Source organism: Canis lupus, chromosome 4 (genome assembly GCF_048164855.1).
Source record: "Canis lupus baileyi chromosome 4, mCanLup2.hap1, whole genome shotgun sequence".
Lineage (NCBI taxonomy): Eukaryota > Metazoa > Chordata > Mammalia > Carnivora > Canidae > Canis > Canis lupus.
In genome coordinates this window covers 59,829,924-59,849,141 of record NC_132841.1, presented here as the reverse complement: position 1 = coordinate 59,849,141, position 19,218 = coordinate 59,829,924, and the positions used below count along the sequence as shown (strand labels likewise).

The following is a 19,218-nucleotide window of genomic DNA, read 5'->3' as shown; positions in this document are numbered from 1 at the left end:
ACAGAATCAAAGTAAAACGTTTAGCCAGTGTAAACCAGACTACAGAAGCTCTCTCTTTTGGCTATAATTTCCACCTACAAGGGTTTAATTCATTATGATATATTAAATGAATCAAGAACATGGTATTTTTTTTAAGCAAGTTTAAGCACATATTTACTGAGTACTACTATGTGCAAGGCACTTAAAGCTTTCGCCCCCAAAGTCTTATGTGTGTAAATCCTGCAATGACTTTATGTGGAAGGAAATAGGCTTAACTTTATATATTGGAACTATTCACTATCAAAAAACAGATGATAATCTGGACTGGAATACTATTTGAGGCAATAATATCCATGGAAAATTTTTGCAAATTCTTTCAAATAGAGGACAGCCTTACCCTATCTTCAAGTCATTTTCTAATAGAATCAGTGCTTCATGCAGTTTTATAAAAAGGTGGCATTGACGCATTATATGTATATATCAATTTATACACAAATGTTTATTGAAGTGCGTGTGATGGGCCCAGCACAGTGCTAGGCACCATTAAGGTTATAACCAAAGGTCCCTGCTTCCATGGAGCTTACAGTCTAGTCCAAGAGCCACGAAACATTGATAAAAAAATATTTTTTCATTGATAAAAATTGGTAGAGACTGTAAGTGCCAAGGAGTTGAGAAAAGGGTAAAACAGGTACTGAATCTTCAAAAAAGGCTATGAAAGAGAACTCCAGTTCTTGAAGGGGTTTTGTGGAGGACCTACGTTGGTAGAGAGCAGGGGGAGGCATTCAAGTGAAATCATGCCAGCACACGTGGGTACAGAGTGAAAGAAAACCGCCTATCGGGGGCAGTGCCCACACTGAATTGTACTGAGCAAGCAAGCTGGAAATGTAGGTTGTAGCCAACTCTAGAGGGTGCTAAAACTCAACTGAATAATTAGTCTTGTATTTATTTATTTATTTTAGGCATTTGAGAATTACTACAGACACTCAGGCAGGGGAAATGACAGGATGTCAATAGATCTAACATTATGTGCCAAACAGAAGAAAGGTGAAGAAAGGAATTTGAAATTGTGTCAGTAATCCTGACACAAAACGATGACACAGCAACGTAGTGAAGTTGCTGTCAATAAGTGGAACCACAGGACTTAGCCAGAAGACACTATTTTCCTTTCTGAAGTGTTAGGGATTTAAAATATGTGTAGTACTTTTAATTAAAATTATACTTGTTAAAAGGAAAAATATACAAAATAAGGTTTCAAAAATCCATTTAAATATGCTTTTTGTGATTGTTGTTTTGTTCAACATGGAAGCCGTACTTTTTTTTTTTTTTTAGATTTTATTTATTAATGAGAGACAGAGAGAGAGAGAGAGAGGCAGAGACACAGGCAGAGGGAGAAGCAGGCTCCATGCAGGGAGCCCGACATGGGACTCGATCCTGGGTCTCCAGGATCATGACCTGGGCCAAAAGCAGCGCTAAACCGCTGAGCCACCCGGGCTGCCCCATACATTCTATGATATATCTGCCTTATATATGTTTTGATTAAATGATTACAGAAAGAAAAATAACTGAATTGCAATGGGTTCCTGAAGTAACCACAAAATTAACCTGTATGGAAGGAAAAACTATACTACAACACTGACAGGTATTTGTATGTATCTTCTAAAAATGAAAGAGACACTTATCTTCCATATTAGGAACAGATACTAGGGTTATAAAGGATATTAAGAATGACTTCTTTATAGGAGAAAAACTTTAATATAAATCTGATTATAAATTTATGTAGTTCTAAATAATTTAAAATCAACTCTGCTCTTGCAGACGTCTATGCAGAACAAACATAAAGGAATTAAAGGTGAAGTGATTTTAACAAAGGCAAACAGTGTGCCTTCATCTTAATCACAAAATCTGGGCTGGATTATCCACAGGTGTGGAGAGCAGCGTGAATAATCCAAACAGGGACCAATCCAAATCCTGTCACACGTGTCCTCTCTCCCACAAACTTCCCTCTCACCTTGTCTGGAAAGTCAGAGAGGTACACAAAGCTGTATGTTCTCTCCCAGGATTCTGATATACAAGGCCCCCCACATTGTATCATACCTTCTCCTTAATTCTCAAATTCTCCTGTGCCCCAGCTCCCTCTGGCTAACAAGCCTCAAGCATTACGAGATGTGTTAATATGCTCGGTGGCTCCTGTCAATGCTTTGGGCACAGACAGATGTACCTCTACTCACTACTTGGTTAGCTGGTGGGGCATCCAAGAGAAAAGCTAAGAAGATTCTAGAGTTACCAAATCAGTAGAAAGGAGTTAGTGGATCCGGAATAAGAACAGCTAATGCTCCCCTCTTTTTCTTTTGCTAGTGAGTGTGAGTATTCAGTTGGTTGGCTGAAGGGAGAAGTACTAGAATCCAGCTAGACCAGTGGTTCTCAAAGTAGGGATCCTGGACCACATTAGCATCAGCATGACCTGGGAACTGGTTAGAAATGCAAATTTTGGGGCCCCATCTAAGACCCACTGAATCAGAAGACTGGAGGTAGAGCCCAGCAATCTGGGTTTTAGCAAACCTTCCAAGTGAGCTAACATTTGGAAACCACTGAGCTCCAGACCCACAGTGTGCTTGATTTTCCTGCGGTCAGCACAGTAATTTCCAAACTTTTCTGGACATTGGAATCACCTGGGGAGTTTTACAAACTACTAAGGCTTGTGACCCAGCACCATAGATTGTGATTTCATTGGTCTGGGATAAGGCCTGTGCTTTGGAAATTTTTTAAAGATCCTCAAGAGATCCTTAGGTGCAGACAACTTTGGGAACCACTTGATTAATCAAAAGATAACACACATTAGTCAAATTTCATTTACAGATTCCACTCAAGGAAGTTTCCTGATTATTTCAGAGGACTGGAATGTTGTCATTATAATATTGCTTACATTTTAAGTTCAATAGCCTATCTTAAAAAAAAAAACTTTATTCTCGTAAACTACATTTTCAAAATGAATAGAGGTAGGAAATGCCTATATTATTTTGTTTCAAGGAAATCTGCAATTTTGGAATCAACAAGAGTTTGTGTCATTTTTCTCATTAAGTATTCATCAATACCATTCAGCTGTCCAAAAATGGCATCAGGAACCCCTATGCAAGTGGAAAGGAACTGTCTAAGTTTCTGTACACTTGAGATGGCCTCTGTGATGGTGATTTTTGGCTGCTGTGCTAAAGATGCCTCCTCTTCCTCTTCACTTCCGGCTTCATCTGTATTTTCACCAACCTCCATGCCTGGGATGACCTCTGCGTCTATCAGCTCTTGCGAGATGATGAGGTCATCATCTGCAGTGATAAAGTCCTGGACATTGATTTCATTGGGGACACAAGTGGCAATAGCCACGGAGTGCCACAACTTCTCAATGGCTACCTCTGGTTCACTGACTGCTGCTTCTGTGTCAGAATCCATCAGTTCCATAGGGATGATGCCTGCCTTCTGCCAGCATCTCACCACCGTGGACTGCTTGACTGACCACCATGCTGCAGCAATCATGTCAATGGCCTGCCTTATGTCCACCTCTTTGTGATCTTCACTGCTGCGGAGCTTGAGGAGGATCTGTTTCAGGAGGTGGCTTCGGTACAGCACTTTCGTGGTGTGAATTATGCCGAGATTCAGTGGCTGCAGGACGGCAGTACAGTTAGAGGGCAGGTAGCCCACCTGAATCCTTTCCAAGCGGGGCAGCATGTTGTGAGCAGAGCAGTTGTCGATGAGCAGGAGGATGCGGCGCTCTGCCTGCTTCATCCTGGCATCCACTTGCATCAGCCACTCATTGAACAGATCCTGCGTCATCCATGCCCACTGGTTGGCTCGATAATCACATGGGAGGGAATGGACGTTCCTGAGACAGTGTGGGTTGGCTGACCTACCAACAATCAATGGTCTCATTTTTTCAGTCCCGGAAGCATTGCAACAAAAGAGTGCTGTCAACCGCTGCTTTGCTTTCTTGCCTCCTCTACAATGGTCCCCTTTAGCAGCAAGCGTGTGCTGGGGAAGCAACTGGAAAAACACTCCTGTCTCGTCAGCATTAAAGATATCATCTGGGCTGTAGTCTGCAATCAGTTTTATAATTTCCCCTGCATGCCACTCATTAACCTTATCTATTCCTAGACCATTCATTAATCTGTCACTATCCTCTCTACAGACTGCTTTCAAAGCAATTCCGTGGCGGTCCCTAAATCTGTTCAGCCAGCCCACACTTGCTTGGAAATTGTCATAGCCAAGCATGTTGGCCAAGTTTAGTGCTTTTTTCCGAATGACAGAACCAGTCACAAGAATGTTTTTGGCATGGATTTCCTGAAACCAAGCAAAAACAGCCTTATCAATGTCATCATAGAGAGCGTTCCTCATCCTTTTCCGCTGGGGTCCTACAGATGCCTCCCGTACCTTCTCTTCAAATTTGGCCCTATCCTTTAAGAACGTAGACAAAGTAGAAGGAGTGATACCGAATTCTTTTGCCACATCACCTTTCCTCTTTCCCGAGTCTACAGCTTCCACAACTTTCATTTTCTCCTCCAGGGAGAACTGCCGACGTTTCTTGTTCCCCTTGTTTGCCATATTCACAGAATGAGTGCTGGGTTACAACTACCAGGGCTGAGTGTGTTCCTCCTCTTGGCTTGTTTTGCTGCAAGTGTAGAAAACTGAGGAGACAAAATGTGGCGTACGTGTCAGGAACCAAAGATAATGAATTCCCCCTAAAAGATGTCATATTTTTCAAAATCCTACTAGGAAATGATAACATAAGGCCAAAGCCAAGAGAAAATAGGATTTATACAACTGACTTTTTGTAAGGATTACTTATATAGGCTCAAGGAGTGTTTGAAATAGAAGAGATCTTACAGAGGATCTAGTTCACTTAAACTTTTGGAGCTTCTATAAAAATAATGTCAGTTCTATTGTGGGAATAGATTGAAATGATATATGGTAAAAGAGGTTTACAAACAGCAGTGCACTGTATAAATTCAAAGTGTTATTACCTGGGTCATTTTATAACAGAAACTGAGGCTCAGAGAAGGGACTTACTCAAGTTCATACAGCTCAGATTTCGTGACTCAATTAGTGCCTTTTCTGCAATTCCATAATCCTGCTGGATATTCCACCCAAATCAGATCTTCAAAGCTCTATCACTATTTGGCTTGGATGGATTTTCAGTGAGGGAATGTTTCTGGTAGCCACACATTCATTTAGTGAATATTTATAGGTGCCAAGTGGTAAGGATACAGTGATGAACAACACAGTCAAGGTCCCTGCCCTTATGAAACATACAATACGTTGGAGTAAGATAAACAAAATAAGAACAGATAAATAAGATAATTATAGAGTGTTATATGACCATGAAGGAAGTAAACATAATCAGGCAGTAGCAGTTTTGGTAACTGCCTGTGAAGACATTTTATCATGAGAGTCCTCAAAGGACAAGAGAAGCTGCTGTGACTGCCCCTTTGCAAGGGCTGACTCCTACCACCACCTCCACACAAGTATCTATCCATTCTTGGCATCCTCTGTGTGCAAAGCACTGTGCTCGATGCCAGCCAACCAAAGACGGAAGGAGCATACTGCTCACCATTGAGAAGCCTATCCGGGAAGCAGGGAAGATGAACACTGGAGTGCATGAAAACTATAAGAGGTTACAGAGTCCTTATGAACTAGAATACGGAAATGAGGATGATCAACTGGGTGGGACACGGATGGGTAGTGTGCTTCAAAGAAGAAATGATACTGATGTCGGACCTTAAAGTATAAACAAGTGGGAGTTCATGTGATAGAAGGAAATATGTGTAAAGGCAACAAAGTAGTATAGAAAACAAGATGGCATGGTCCAGGGAAAAAAGTCTTTGGAGAAAACACAAGAGCCAGATCATAGAAATTCTAGCTTGATCCTGGGACAATAGAGGCCATAGAGGTCTGTTTATTTAAATGATGCCATCAGATTTGCACTTTAGAAGAGTCCTTTGGTTGCAAAATGGAGAACCTAATAGGTAAAATCCATTTTCCTACGAGGTGGCCCTAAATCTGAAGATAAAGGCAAGCTAGGTTAGTAGGCCACAGACAGTTGGGATACAGTACTTTGAATGCAAAGGGAAGCTACTGAAGGATTTTAAGGAAGAAGAAAGACAACTACTAGGTAAAGAATGGAATTGAGAGAAATAGCAGGGGACTAGTTAGGAGGCTGCTGCAGGAGTCCAGATGTGCGATAATGGTGGCTTGGACTACAGTAATCGTGGATATGGTAAGAAGCAGTTGGTTAGGGACTATGTTTTTGCAGATCTTGCTAATGGACTAGATGTCAACTGCAAGAGGAGTTCAGGATAACTGCCAGATTTCTGGCCGGAGCACTGAGCCATCAATGGATGGTCGTGCCATTTTTACAGAGATTGGGAACCAACTGAAGGGATGGAAACCAGTTATTGAAGATCTACTTCGTAATCAGAATTTGTTACTTTACATGCTTTAATACAGCTGACACAGCGGCAGGACTTGGGATTTTCAAATCCAGGGAGACTCAGCACGAAGCCAGCGTTCTGAACATACAGTACTACACACCTTGTTCTGGGAACTACCAATATGGAGAGGTGACCTGAGAAGAGAATGACGTAAGAGCCAGGCCAGCGTCTGGTAAGTCAAGCGAAGTTCGAATTTTATTCTACGTGAATGAAAAGACACTGGAAGGTTTTGAGCAGGGACTGACTGAATCAGTTACGGCGCAAAAAAGATGCAAAAAGATCAATCGGCCTGTTGCGTGGAGAATGGACTGCAGAGCGCCAAGAGGGGAGGTGGGAAGACACTGCATCGATCCAGGAGGGGGGATAGTGGTGACTAGGAGACTGGGGACAGTGGTCCAAGGAGGAAAGTATGCAGATTGGAAATACACTTGCAAGACAGTGGGGGTGGGGTGGGGTCGTGCAAGGACTTGTCCAAACGTAGAACAGTCTGCGACGCTGGCGGGAGAAACGTACAGCATCCTTGTCTGATTGCAGAGCCTCTCCACTTGGTCATTGGGCGCGGTTTCAATCACTCGAGGAACTCCCCACCTAAGTGTGTGTGTGGGACGGTGGGGCGGACGGCGCGATGCGGCACTAAGCTGCGAGAGCCGCATCCTGAACGCGCAGGGGCGGGCTGGGCGGGGCCGGGGTCGGGGTCGGGCCTCCAACACCGCGCTGACCGGGTGCTGCGGGGGCTCCCCGGGGCCCGACGCGGCCCGGAGAGGCGAGGCGGGGCCTCGACCTCCCGCGCTCGGCACAGCCCCGCCCCGGTTACCTGAGCGCCCCACGGCAACGCCCGGGGCTAAGCGGCCTGCGCGTCCCACCGCGGGCGGCCGCAGCTTCCTCCTCGTCCCGGAACCTCTAGCCGGAAACAGTCCGTCCGCCTCATCAGCCCCCTTCGGGCGTCTAGGCAGTGCCCGGGGGCCCGTCCCTCCACGAGGGCCGCACTGTCGCGCATGCGCCAGGGGACGCACGCAGTCACGCGCGGCCGGCCGCTTCCGGTGCGCCGCGAGGGCCGCCGGGAAGGGTCTCCCTGGCGATCCGAGGTGTGCTGCCGCCGCCGCTGCCGCCGCCGCCGCCGCCGCCGCCGCCGCTGCCGCCGCCGAACCGGTGCTGCGGGGACGCCCGTGGTCCTGCCGTCTCCCTCGGGCTCCCCGGGGCTTGATCCCCGGGGCCCTCGGCAGGCGTCGGCGAAGAGCCTGCGGGGCGAACCCGTGCCCCACACGCGCCCTCCGCGACCCCACGTCGCGACTCCGACGAGGGGGAGCGAGAGGAGCTGTCGCGACTCCGCGCCGTGTGTCGCCGGGCGGGGCCGCGGGGCCGGGGCTCCTCCAGCCCCCGGGATGCGCGCGCGAGCCCTCGCCTCCACTTCCTTGTTGCCGCTGTCACGACCGGAGCCGCCTCTCGCCGACAGCGGGGAGCGCGAGCGCGAGCGCGCCGGCCAGCCCCCTCGTCCAGCCCCCGGGCCGGGCGCCTCCGGGAATGTGAGCCGCGCGGCTCGCACGCTCCTCCGGGTAAGGCCCGCCCTCGAGCGCCGCACGGTGCCGCCGACCTGCCGGGCGACCTCGGGCGGCTGCCGCGGCGCTCCGAGCCCTGTGCCGTCGCCCCTGCCACGGACGCGAGCGGCCGCCTAGTCGGCTACTCCCGCGCTCGGTACGTGCGGGACATCCGGGACCCGGGCCGCGACAGGAGCTCGCCCAGAGGCCAGCCCGGGCCCCCGCCGGCCCGACTGTCAAAGGCCACCTCCCGAGGTTTGGAGGAGCCTCTGCTGGAACAGCGGAAGCGCCTCAGATTTCATGTACTGCCCTTAATCCTGTTTTACAGATGAGAAAACCGAGGCTTAGAGCAAATAGGTTGCTCAAGGTCATAGAGCTCTGTGTGGGTGTTCTAGAAACGTGCAACTTAAATCCTCAGCTTTCGCCTTTCAAAGCCCTCGGTTGGTTTCAACCTCTGTATTATTCTGCCTTCTTGGGCGTTGCTGTACTGAGGCCTAGGGTTTGAAAAATAATCTCATAACCAGGCTGAAAATGGGGGTAGTCAAACAAGCAGAAATCCAGAGTCGTCCCTTCCTGCCCCCCACCCCCACCCCCACCCCAAGGCGGTTGTAATGACCATGTTTCCTAAATTATTTTGCTCTGGGTGGTAAAACCGAGATGTCATCCCTTACAGATGCGCTCCTGCAGTTAACTGCTTCCCTGCAAGACTGTTAGGGGCAGAGAAAAAGCACAGATCCCGCCCTGGATAGCCTTGATTTGAACTCTAGCCCTTCCCCTGTGAAGGCACTGGCCTATGGCTTACCCAACCAAGTTGTGGGCTATGTTCTCTTCTTGGGTTGCACCCTGGCGGAATGCAGGATTTATTTGTCTTAAATGGGAAGGAAAATCATGAAGAGATGACGCAGAACAAGAAAGAACCTTAGGAATAACGTGTTTTTAACTGGGAGAGATCCTTAAAACTGTAGGTCACGTTATTGTTTGTCTGCATTTGCTAGGGGAGAGTTTTTGGCTTTCCCAACATTCTCAGAGGTATTCTTGCCTCCCCCAGATTTAGGAGCAACTGATTTCAGCCTTCTGGTCTCACATGAGGAACAATTGAAATTCAGGGTGGGATGTAGACATGTCTGAGATCACATGGTTAGAGTTGAGCCTTGGAGCCGGGTCTCCCGAGTTATCAAGCAGTGCTCTTTCTCTCATTTCACCTTACCAGATACCTCATTTGTAGAGTGAGGTTTAAATGAGGTGTGAGTGGGTTTGTAATACACAGATCTATCCTGTGTTTATTGCCGCAACTCTGTCTTTCCAGAATCCTAAGTTCTTTTCTGACAGATCCTAAGAGCAACTGCAGTGTATCATTTCTGTCTCATAAAATTGAAGTGGTTTCTGGAAACCTTTCTCCCTTCAAGGATTGAGTCTTTTGGGTAAAACCCCAACTAAGAATGTGGCCACAAATAGACTAACTGTTCTTGAACTAGTCATTCAGGGGTTTTTTGTGTGTGTGCCTTCCTTTTCCTAGGAAAAGCTGTTGTTAGATTTTCTGTTTCTGAAGCCAGAGAACTAATGCTGGTCTGTCAGATTACTGTTTAGACCTAAGCTGTCCAGTACCATTATCACTAGTCATATGTGGCTAATTTAAATTAATTACGATTAAAACAATTCAGTTTCTCAATCACACTAACCACATTTCAGGTGTTTAATAGCTGTATTGGAGAACGCAGATACAGAACATTTCCATCGTTGCAGAAAGTTTATTGAACAGTGCTGGTTTAGAGGGTTGCCAGTGGAAATAGGGAGCAGTGTAGTATAACAAAAGAAGGCTTAGAGAGTTGGCTTTTTGAATTAAAAAAAAAAAAAATCTTGTCTTTCAAGTCCCTGTTTGGGTGTGGTGGCCTTAGGCGGGTCATTAAGCACCTCAGCCATAAGTTATTAATCTTTACTGGTGAACCCTTTCTTTTGTGTAGCACTTGACTGTTCTCAAATAGAGTTATATCTATAATATCTTTTGAGCCTTGTCACCATAAATCTGTACTAAGATGGGTGAGATACCTATCTTTTTATATGTGAAAAAATTGAACCTGAAATAGCTAAAGGACCTGTTCAAAGTCACACAAGCTGGCAGGGTGTAAAGAAATGTCTTACATATAGGCACTTCATATCTTATGAATAACTGAATGAATCAGTGAGGCAGTTTGCTTAAGGTAATTAAACATGAGAGAAGGTCCAGAACTTCTGACTACTGGCCAAGTATTCCTTTCACCCGTTACCATGTGGAATTCTTGTACTGTGGGCCTAATCTTTGAGTTGAAGAATTACTATATCTCGTGAGTGAATATAAGCAAATGAGCTGTCAAAGCTAGTGATCCTAAATTTGCCTGGTCAGAGAAATCACCGGAGGTACTTAAGCATATAGAGTTCCATACCCTCTGGAGATTCTGATTCAGAAGAGCTGAGGTGGAACCCTGGGTTCTGTATGTTTCTTAAGTACTCCCAGTGCTTTTTAGGATCTGCTGAGTTTGGGAGATGACAACCTTGAGGCCCTAGCAGGGATAGGGGATCATTGGATCAAGTGGCTGCCACCTTTAGGATAAATTCTTGAAACCTGTTTGTATTTGACTTTTCCTCTAGCCATGGATGCATCATATGATGGTACTGAGGTAACTGTCGTGATGGAGGAAATTGAGGAAGCCTACTGTTATACCTCCCCTGGGCCACCCAAGAAGAAGAAAAAGTATAAAATACATGGAGAAAAGGCCAAGAAACCCAGGTTAGCCAACACCTTTTGGTAGCTGACATTTATAAACACAAGCTGCTTGGAGAACTGTGTTGAGGAAGACTTTAGGCTGTGTCTGGATTCACCGAGGGTGCTGTGCCTGTTGTTGAAGTCTCTGGATGGGCATTGGTGTTGTGGGGAGAGGGAGATGGGGAATAGGAAGTGGTTGATTGATACCATCAGTTGCCATTCCTGGGCTGGATCTTGATCATGTTTTCAGGCTCTCATAGGAAATTGTACAATACAAATGGTGGAAGCTGTGTACAAATGAAGTATGTTATTTATTATTAACATTGTCAACATTTAAGGATTGAAAATAGAGAATTAATGAAATTCATGTACAGCGTTATGAGTAGTACCAGTGATATGTGTAAAGATTATCCATGTTCTAGCTCTAATCTCCCTCTTAACTGGACACTCCAACTTCTTGCTGAGGTCACCACTTTTGGGTTACTTTGGTAGTTAATTTACTTCCGTTTCTCAGCTCTCGGGAGGTGCTGTTGACCCGTGAGGTGATCAGAGGCTGTGTAGAGGAGTAAAGCTTGTGTGGGGGGGGCCATAACCAGACTGATTAGCTCCATGAGTAACCTTTTCTGATAGTGGGATGACAGGGCACATGTGTATCTGCTCATACTGACCTTTAAAGCCAATCATTCCTGCAGAAAAAGTAGTCCATGGAAAAGTAAATCAGACAAGCTTTTGCTTCCAGGTTTCTGGAGGGAGAAACCTCCTATATACTATCTGGGGCTTTTCTTTGTTTGCTTCAGCCCATATTTAGATAAGTGCTTTGAAATGAAAAGCTAGGTTTTTGCCTCTTCACTCTCAGACCTGACCATTGAACTACTTACTGGTTGAATGAAGGAAAATCTTAAGAAATCCTTGTTTCCTTTAGGTCGGCTTACCTTCTATACTATTACGACATCTACTTGAAAGTGCAGCAGGAACTCCCCCACCTCCCTCAGTCTGAGATCAATAAGAAGATTAGTGAAAGTTGGAGGCTCCTCAGCGTGGCGGAAAGGAGTTATTACCTGGAGAAAGCCAAACTAGAGAAAGAAGGCTTGGATCCTGTAAGTAATTTTTTTCCCAGCTAATTTCTCCATTGGGTCAGTAGGGAAGGCCTTGGGAAGCCCCCACCCCCTGTTTTCCTTTTTCCTTTTCTCTTCTTGAGCAAACTTTGAGTTGAGTCAGTTTTACCTATCTTAATGGAGTAGCTTATGTAGGCATTTCTCCTGCACCATGGGTTCATGTTATTCATTGAAGGTCATGAGTATGTGTTCTACTGATTGGTGTCAGTTTTAAAAATGTAATCAGCAATTGGGCTGGGGAGCTTGGAAGTAGATACAGCTGCCTTGTATAATGTGATGTTCTTCAGTTACCACTGGTGGTTATGCACTATGCCAGAAGCCGAAGATGATGGAGGAGACAGGCTTGAAATAAAGAATGCATGAGGAGGTGTTCCAGTTTGTCAGCCATTTTGTATTTCTAGTTAATAGTAACATAACACTGACAACTATTTGTACCGCTGGTTTTTTGTTAGACTGAGATTCCTGCAGGAAAAACAACCTTGTTATTGCAAGGTTAACCTTAACTCCTCTTTTCATTTAAAATATTATTTCTGATTTCTTTTTTTTTTTTAATTTATTTATTTATAATAGTCACAGAGAGAGAGAGAGAGAGAGGGACAGAGGCAGAGACGCAGGCAGAGGGAGAAGCAGGCTCCATGCACCGGGAGCCCGATGTGGGACTCGATCCCGGGTCTCCAGGATCACGCCCTGGGCCAAAGGCAGGCGCCAAACCGCTGCGCCACCCAGGGATCCCTCTGATTTCTTTTTTGATAATATAGAGCACAGATTCTTTAGGAATGCAACAGCTATGTTATAGCAGAAGAGGTTGTGTTTTCCCTTAGTGGAGGCCATCTGCCACTGCCATTTAAATGACTTGCTCTTATTGGCTTGGCATTCCTCTTCTGGAAAAGTTTTGTGTTATCTAAAGTCTTGGAGATACCAGTCCATACCCCTTCCTTTAGATGATTTGTTTCTTTTTTTTTTTTTTTTTTTTAAAGATTTTATTTATTATTGAGAGAGAGAGAGAGAGAGGCAGAGACACAGGCAGAGGGAGGAGCAGGCTCCCTGCATGGAGCTTGACATGGGACTCGATCCCGGATCTCCAGGATCAGGCCCTGGGCTGAAGGCAGGTGCTAAACCGCTGAGCCACCCAGGCTGCCCAGATGATTTGTTTCTAAACTGAATCTGGGGGACAGTTTAGAGGGGAGGGCAAGTGAAGTCTAGGAAAAGTGCACTTACTCTCTGTGGTTTCCCCATCATAAAGTCAGCAACCTTCTGCCCTGGTACAAGAAAATGTTACATTTTCCCAGAGGGATAACCGTTTTAAAGCTAGACACTAATGTAGGTTAATACTTATAAGACGTTTTTTATATAAATCATCTACAATGATTTTTTTCTTGTCTGGGACTTTATAGCTACTATTATCTCTACTGCTATTATCAAGACATGAATGAATTAGCTCTGATATTTACTAACTGTGACCTTGGAAGAATCATTTAACCTTTGAGTCTTCATTTCCTCATCTGAAAGTGGGGAATAATAGTATCACAATGTTTAAAATAGATAATATAAGGGACCTAGCTGAGCCCTTGGCACATATTGCCTTGGTCAGTAAATATCACTCTTTAGTAGGTTAAGTGTCCAGTGACCATATAATAAGAAAAGGCGTGATTTAATGAGCGTCTGAATATGCCAAGACTAGGTAAGGCTTTGGGGTGCCGTGTTTGACCTCTCTCAGATTGCCTGGTATGAAGGTGAGACCCTCTAGCCTGCATACTTTGGGAGCCTGTCAGAGACCTACTGGCAGCCTGGTTTCTCGGCAGCCCTTCTAGTCTCTTGCTGGACCAGTGGTTCCATGTCATTCAGGCCGCCGTGGTGTCTAGGTGCCTGGATTTGTTGATTAAGTCCAGATCATTCTATGCATTTGCTACCATTTAATCTTGTTCTGACCTGTCTGCTTCAAAGGGTGACTTGAGAATGTCATTTCTCCATTATCTCTTCAGTAAAGGCTCCATAAAGGATTTGGCCTGTCTGCTTTTATGTTTCATCTGAGTGCTTCTTTCAACTTTCATCTCTGAGTGCTTCCTTTGTACCTTAAGTAGTCTCATCGACTTCTTGCTTTTGATGTATTTAAGGATCCTTTTGTAATGGACTTAGTGTTCCTTTTAAAAGATGCATCTGAAATGATTTCCATTTAATTTCAGCTTTCATTTAACTTGACTTTGAACTTTTCTGTTTTCCTTATTGGGTAACTTGAAGCTTAATTTGAAAAAAATAAAAAACAAAAGTACCTTTTCCTTAGCCATGAAAGGTTGCACTTCTAGTACCTGGTTTCCTTGCTCCTTAGAAGACCTGGCTTGGAATCCTAGCTTTACGACTTACTGATTTTGTATTTGGAGAAGGTTTATCTCTCTGAGCTTCAATAGGAATAGTAATATTACCCAACTTAATAGCATTGTTAAGGTCAGGACAGTATTTTCTAAACTTTAAGATCCTAGTCAGTGTTAATATTTGTATCCCCCAGTATATTCAGGTCCTTGTCAGATATCCCCATCCATACATCCTTTCTCTCGTGAAGAGATCAGTTCATTTTCTGCTCTGTAAGTCTGGGAGAAACCAGTGTTATCAGAACCCTTGCTTTCTGTCTTGAGGTCCAGTATGGCCTATTGGCTTGTATTTTATGCTTTTGGGGGTTTTACTGAACATTATACATTCTACTACCTTGGAATTCTAAAGTATCAGAGCTGGAAAGGAGCTCATAAATAACTATATTCCGATAGGGCAGCAAGACATAAAAGTGGAAAGTATTTGCTCAAGGCTGTGCAGATTTGGGATTCCAGCTCCCAGTTTCGAATGCCGAGATCATTGCCCTTTCCAGAGTCTGATCCCTGTTATGAGCTCCTGTGTGATTGAGCAAGTAAGCTACATGGGCTTAAGTGTGGTTCAGAGGAAGACAGCGTTGCTGTTGGCAGAGGCTGACCCTCTCAAAATCTTAGGTCAAGAGAGGAGTCTTTCTGGTCCCTTTTGCAGAAAATAATCCAAAAACTGAAAAATGTAATCATAAATATATGTGCATGTGGTCTTAACTACATTTATCTCTGCTTGTCTCCCCCTCACCGGCTTCCTGGCCCTCAGAACTCCAAGCTCTCTGCACTGACTGCTGTTGTTCCGGACATCCCAGGTTTCCGCAAGATCCTCCCCCGCTCAGATTATATCATCATCCCCAAGAGCAGCCTGCAGGAGGACCGCAACTGCCCTCAGCTAGAGCTTTGTGTGGCCCAGAACCAGATGTCCCCTAAAGGACCATCGCTTGTGTCCAACACTGCCCCGGAGGCAGTGCCCAGCCATGCGGGCATGGCAGAGCAGTGCCTGGCTGTGGAGGCCCTAGCTGAGGAGGTGGGAGCCCTTGCCCAGCCGGGTGTCGTACAAGAGATCACCACCTCAGAGATCCTCAGCCAGGATGTGCTCCTGGAGGAGGCTTCCCTGGAGGTAGGGGAGAGCCACCAACCATACCAGACAAGCCTGGTAATTGAAGAGACCTTAGTGAATGGCTCACCAGACCTCCCCTCTGGAAGCCTGGCTGTGCCCCACCCCCAGGTTGGGGAGAGCATGTCAGTGGTAACTGTCATGAGGGTAAGTGACTTTGTACTGATGTCTCTTTTGGTTTATCTGGAACTACTACAAAGGCAGCTAGCACTGTGCAGTGGTGATTAAGAGTACTGGTGTGGACTTCTAGTAGGACTACAGTCCTCTTGAACCTTTTGCCCCTGGGCTTACTTAAAGTTCTCCTCAGTTTCTTAAGCACTCAACCAACTCCTTTTGCCCAGCATAGCCAGGACTTTCTTCACATGAGAGTACCTGAAGTATGTAACAGCATTTAAATAATACAGGCTATCCATGAATCAAAGCCAGGATCTCTCAGGCTATTAGGATTTTATGTTCCCTGAAGATTGTGTCAGCAGACACAATGGCACCTTGAACTGTTTAGTAGGAGAATTTCCAAATAGTCTTCCTGGGTGCAGAGTGGGTAGGAAAAAGAAAGCTCTCTTCAAGGCCAGGTTGATAAGAACGATAGTTAAGAGGGAAGTCTCTCCAGTGGCATAAGTCCAGCCATTCCCGGTTGAAGGAAAAGAGCAGTTTCAGCAATCCCACAGCCTGGTCCCCCCAGAAGCAGGGGAGCTACCACCACGCCTTCTATTACCCTGGGTAGTGTGGCATCCTCAGAGAGGAGGAGTTCTGCCCCGGTCAAGAGGAATATAGGATGACCTATAAGTACGAGAGCATTGTAGCCCCATGCAAAGGAATCTGTGTTAGACCTAAATCCATTTTATTGTTCCTGCCTTAGTGCTATTTATGATAATGAAGCATGCCACCTGCCTAGTTAAGCTAGATCAATAGGATGTTAAGAACACTTGGCAGGGTCAGAACAGTTGGGTTCTTTCACTAACTGCTTATGTGATTTTTAGGAGTCTTAAGTTTCTTAAGACCTCAGTTTTCTCATCTTTAAAATGAGGATAGTCCGCATTCTCTGCGATAACAGTTTACTCTGTCTTATTTTTGTTCTTAAAGTTTTGAGATAGATTCATCTTTTTGGATAAGCACATTGTTTGTGATTATTGAACTCGATCAGTCTGTGTTGTGGGCGGCCCTGGGTGTTCTTCATTCCATAACTGTCCTTCTCTCCGTTGTGCCCACAGGATTCCAGTGAGAGTAGCTCCTCTGTGCCAGCCACACAGTTCATCATGTTGCCTCTTCCTGCCTACTCAGTTGTGGAGAACCCCACCTCCATCAAACTGGTCAGTGTGTGGAGAGTTAATGGAGATAAGGGCTCTGTAAGAATTCTCCCCCTCGTAATTTTCTAAAAGTCTTGATGACGTTGAGGGAGATAGGACTGCCAAAGGTCTCAAATCACCTGCTCCAGGTATTCTTTAGTGGGTGTGGGGGTGGTGAGGAGAGTCTTTGAATGGAGCTCTGCAGGATCTTAAACTCCTCAAGATACATACAAATTTTTCTCTTTAAGAACATTTACCTGGGATAGATTCAGTGCCTCTTACCAAATTTTCAGAAGTATATGTGGTATAGAAAAATTGAGGGCCACTGATCTGATTCAATCCTATTATTGTACAGATTAGAAAAAAGGCCTAGAGAAGGGGAAGGACTCTATGATTCAAAGACACTGAGCTGCAAAACAGGCCAGAACCAGGACTCTGGTCTTTTGATTCTCAGTTAATGGTTTTCCTCATCACATACTGCAGCATCTGAGCTGAAATTTCTCCCTAAATATTTTAAGGTTTTTAGTGCTGTTATAATTGGTAGTTCAAAACTTTTCAATATCTGATTATTCACTACTAATATATAATAACATAGTTGACTTTTTTTGCATATTAAACTTACATTCTACAACTTTTATTTTGCATATTAAACTTGTGTTCACAACTTTAACATTTGTAGTTTCTGTTGTATTTTCTACATAGTTTTGTTTGTGAATAAAGACAGTTTTATTTCTTCCTTTCTCATCTGGATTCCTTATTTCTTTTTTCTTACTGTACTGTTTGGGATCTCTAGTACAATATTGACTAGAAATGGTCAGAGCAGATATTGTCATCTTGTTCCTCATCTTAGGAGGAAGACATTCAGTCTTTCACCAATCATTAGGTGTAATATTAGCTATAGGTTTTTCATAGATATCCTCCTCAAGTTTAGGAAATTCTCTAATATTCCTAATTTGCTGGGAGCTTTTATCAGGAATGGATGTTGGATTTTGTCAAATGTTTTTCCTAGGTCTGCTGAGATGGTTGTAGGAATTTTCTTTTTTAGTTTGTTAATATGGTTAATTTCATTGTTTTTCAAATGTTAAATCAATCCTGCATTCCTGGAATAAATGCCACTTAGCAATCATGTATTATCCTTTTAGCATATTGTTGGATTTAATTTGCTAAAACTTTTCTCAGAAGTTTTGTGTGTATATTCTAGACACAAAATGAGGGATGTTGGTCTCCAATTTTCTTGTATAATGTTTGTCTGGTTTTAGTATCAGGTTTTAGTATCTACTATTACCTAGTAGAAAGAGTCAGGAAATACTTTATCCTCTTTACTTTTCAGGAAGAGTTGTGTAGTATTGGTATTATTGCTTCCTTAAATGTTTGAGGTCAAATCTGGGCCTGGAGATTTCTTGTGGGGAGATTTTTAATTGCAAGTCCAATTTTTAAAATATATATAGGACTATTTAGATTATATATTTTTAAATAATTTTATATAGATTTAAATTATCTGTTTTTGAGTGAGCGTTCGTAGTTTGTCTTTCAGGGAACATAAAATTGTTCAAAACATTCCCTTATTTTTAAAATTGTGATGAAATATACATAACACAAGTTTACCATTTTAACCATTTTTTTAAGTGTGCAATTCAGGGTCATTAAGTATATTCACAGTGTTGTGGGGTCATTACCAATACCTATTTCCAGAAGTTTTCACCATCCCAGACAAAAACCTTATGCCCATTAAACTGTAACTCTATTCTTCTCCCCCAGCTCCTGGTAACATCTGTTTTACTTTCTGTCTTTGAATTTGCATATTTTAGGTACCTCATGTAAATGGAATCATGCGAATATCCTTATGGTCTCATTTTTTTCACTTAGCATACTATCTGTCTTGTGCCATGTATCAGATCATTACTTTTTGTGGCTGAATAATATTCCATTGTGTGTGTATACTACATTTTGTTTATCCATTCATAGACATTGATGGACATTGAGTTTGTTTTCATCTTTGGGCTATTGTGCATATTGCTGCTGTGAACTTTAGTGGATACGTGTCTGAGTCCCTGATTTCAGTTTTTCAGGAGATACCTAAGAGTGGAATTGCTGGATCATACGGTAATGCTGGGTTTTAAAATTCTAATAAATGCTTATCTTATAATATTTGTAGACTGTAGTGATTTTACCTCTCTCATTACTGATAGTGGTAATTTGGGTCTCATTTCTATTTTTCCTGACAAGCTTGGCTAGAAGTTATCGATTATATTGACCTTCAAAGAACCAACTTTTGGTTTCATTGATTGTCTCTATTGTTTTTCTGTGTTGTAGTCACTGATATTTGCCCAGATCTTTATTATCTCTCTTCTGTTTCCTTTGGGCTTAATTTATTCTTTCCTAGTTGTTTTTTTTTTTTTTTAAGATTTTATTTATTTGAGAGAGCTTGAGAGCAAGCACGAGTGGGAGGGAGTGGCAGAAGGAGAGGGAGAAGCAGATTCCCTGCAGAGCAGAGAGCCCAATGTGTGCAGGCCTTGGTCCCAACACCCTGAGATCATAACATAAGCCAACAGCAGACACTTAACTGACTAAGCCACCTAGGCACTCCTCTTCTCTAGTTTCTTAAGATAGAAGCTGAGGTCATTG

The 19,218-nt window shown here is 43.9% G+C and overlaps 2 protein-coding genes across 5 annotated transcripts in view; one reads left to right on the top strand and one right to left on the bottom strand.

Moving 5' to 3' along the window:
• Positions 1 to 1,291: 1,291 nt before the first annotated feature.
• Positions 1,292 to 7,449, bottom strand: TIGD6 (tigger transposable element derived 6). Of its 2 annotated transcripts, none has more exons than XM_072824553.1 (2): positions 7,267 to 7,449; positions 1,292 to 4,649 (listed from the first exon to the last, which is right to left on the bottom strand). In XM_072824553.1, the coding sequence occupies exon 2, from the start codon at positions 4,564 to 4,566 to the stop codon at positions 2,992 to 2,994; it is 1,575 nt and encodes a 524-aa protein (XP_072680654.1). In that variant the 5' UTR covers positions 4,567 to 4,649; positions 7,267 to 7,449; the 3' UTR covers positions 1,292 to 2,991. The 2 variants fall into 2 exon arrangements, with proteins under 2 accessions (XP_072680654.1, XP_072680655.1); XM_072824554.1 differs by lacking the exon at positions 7,267 to 7,449 and adding an exon at positions 6,966 to 7,046.
• Positions 7,450 to 7,730: 281 nt separating this feature from the next.
• The window catches only part of HMGXB3 (HMG-box containing 3), a 47,194-nt gene continuing 35,706 nt past the window's right edge, over positions 7,731 to 19,218 (top strand). Inside the window, exons 1-5 of one of the 3 annotated variants that reach the window (XM_072824547.1) lie at positions 7,731 to 8,005; positions 10,613 to 10,751; positions 11,650 to 11,824; positions 14,957 to 15,454; positions 16,519 to 16,617. In XM_072824547.1, coding sequence (XP_072680648.1) covers positions 10,615 to 10,751; positions 11,650 to 11,824; positions 14,957 to 15,454; positions 16,519 to 16,617 — 909 coding nt within the window. In that variant the 5' untranslated portion in view covers positions 7,731 to 8,005; positions 10,613 to 10,614. Of the gene's footprint in view, positions 8,006 to 8,030; positions 8,145 to 8,320; positions 8,428 to 10,612; positions 10,752 to 11,649; positions 11,825 to 14,956; positions 15,455 to 16,518; positions 16,618 to 19,218 lie in introns of those variants that run through there. The other 2 variants (XM_072824549.1, XM_072824548.1) reach the window with 2 other exon arrangements.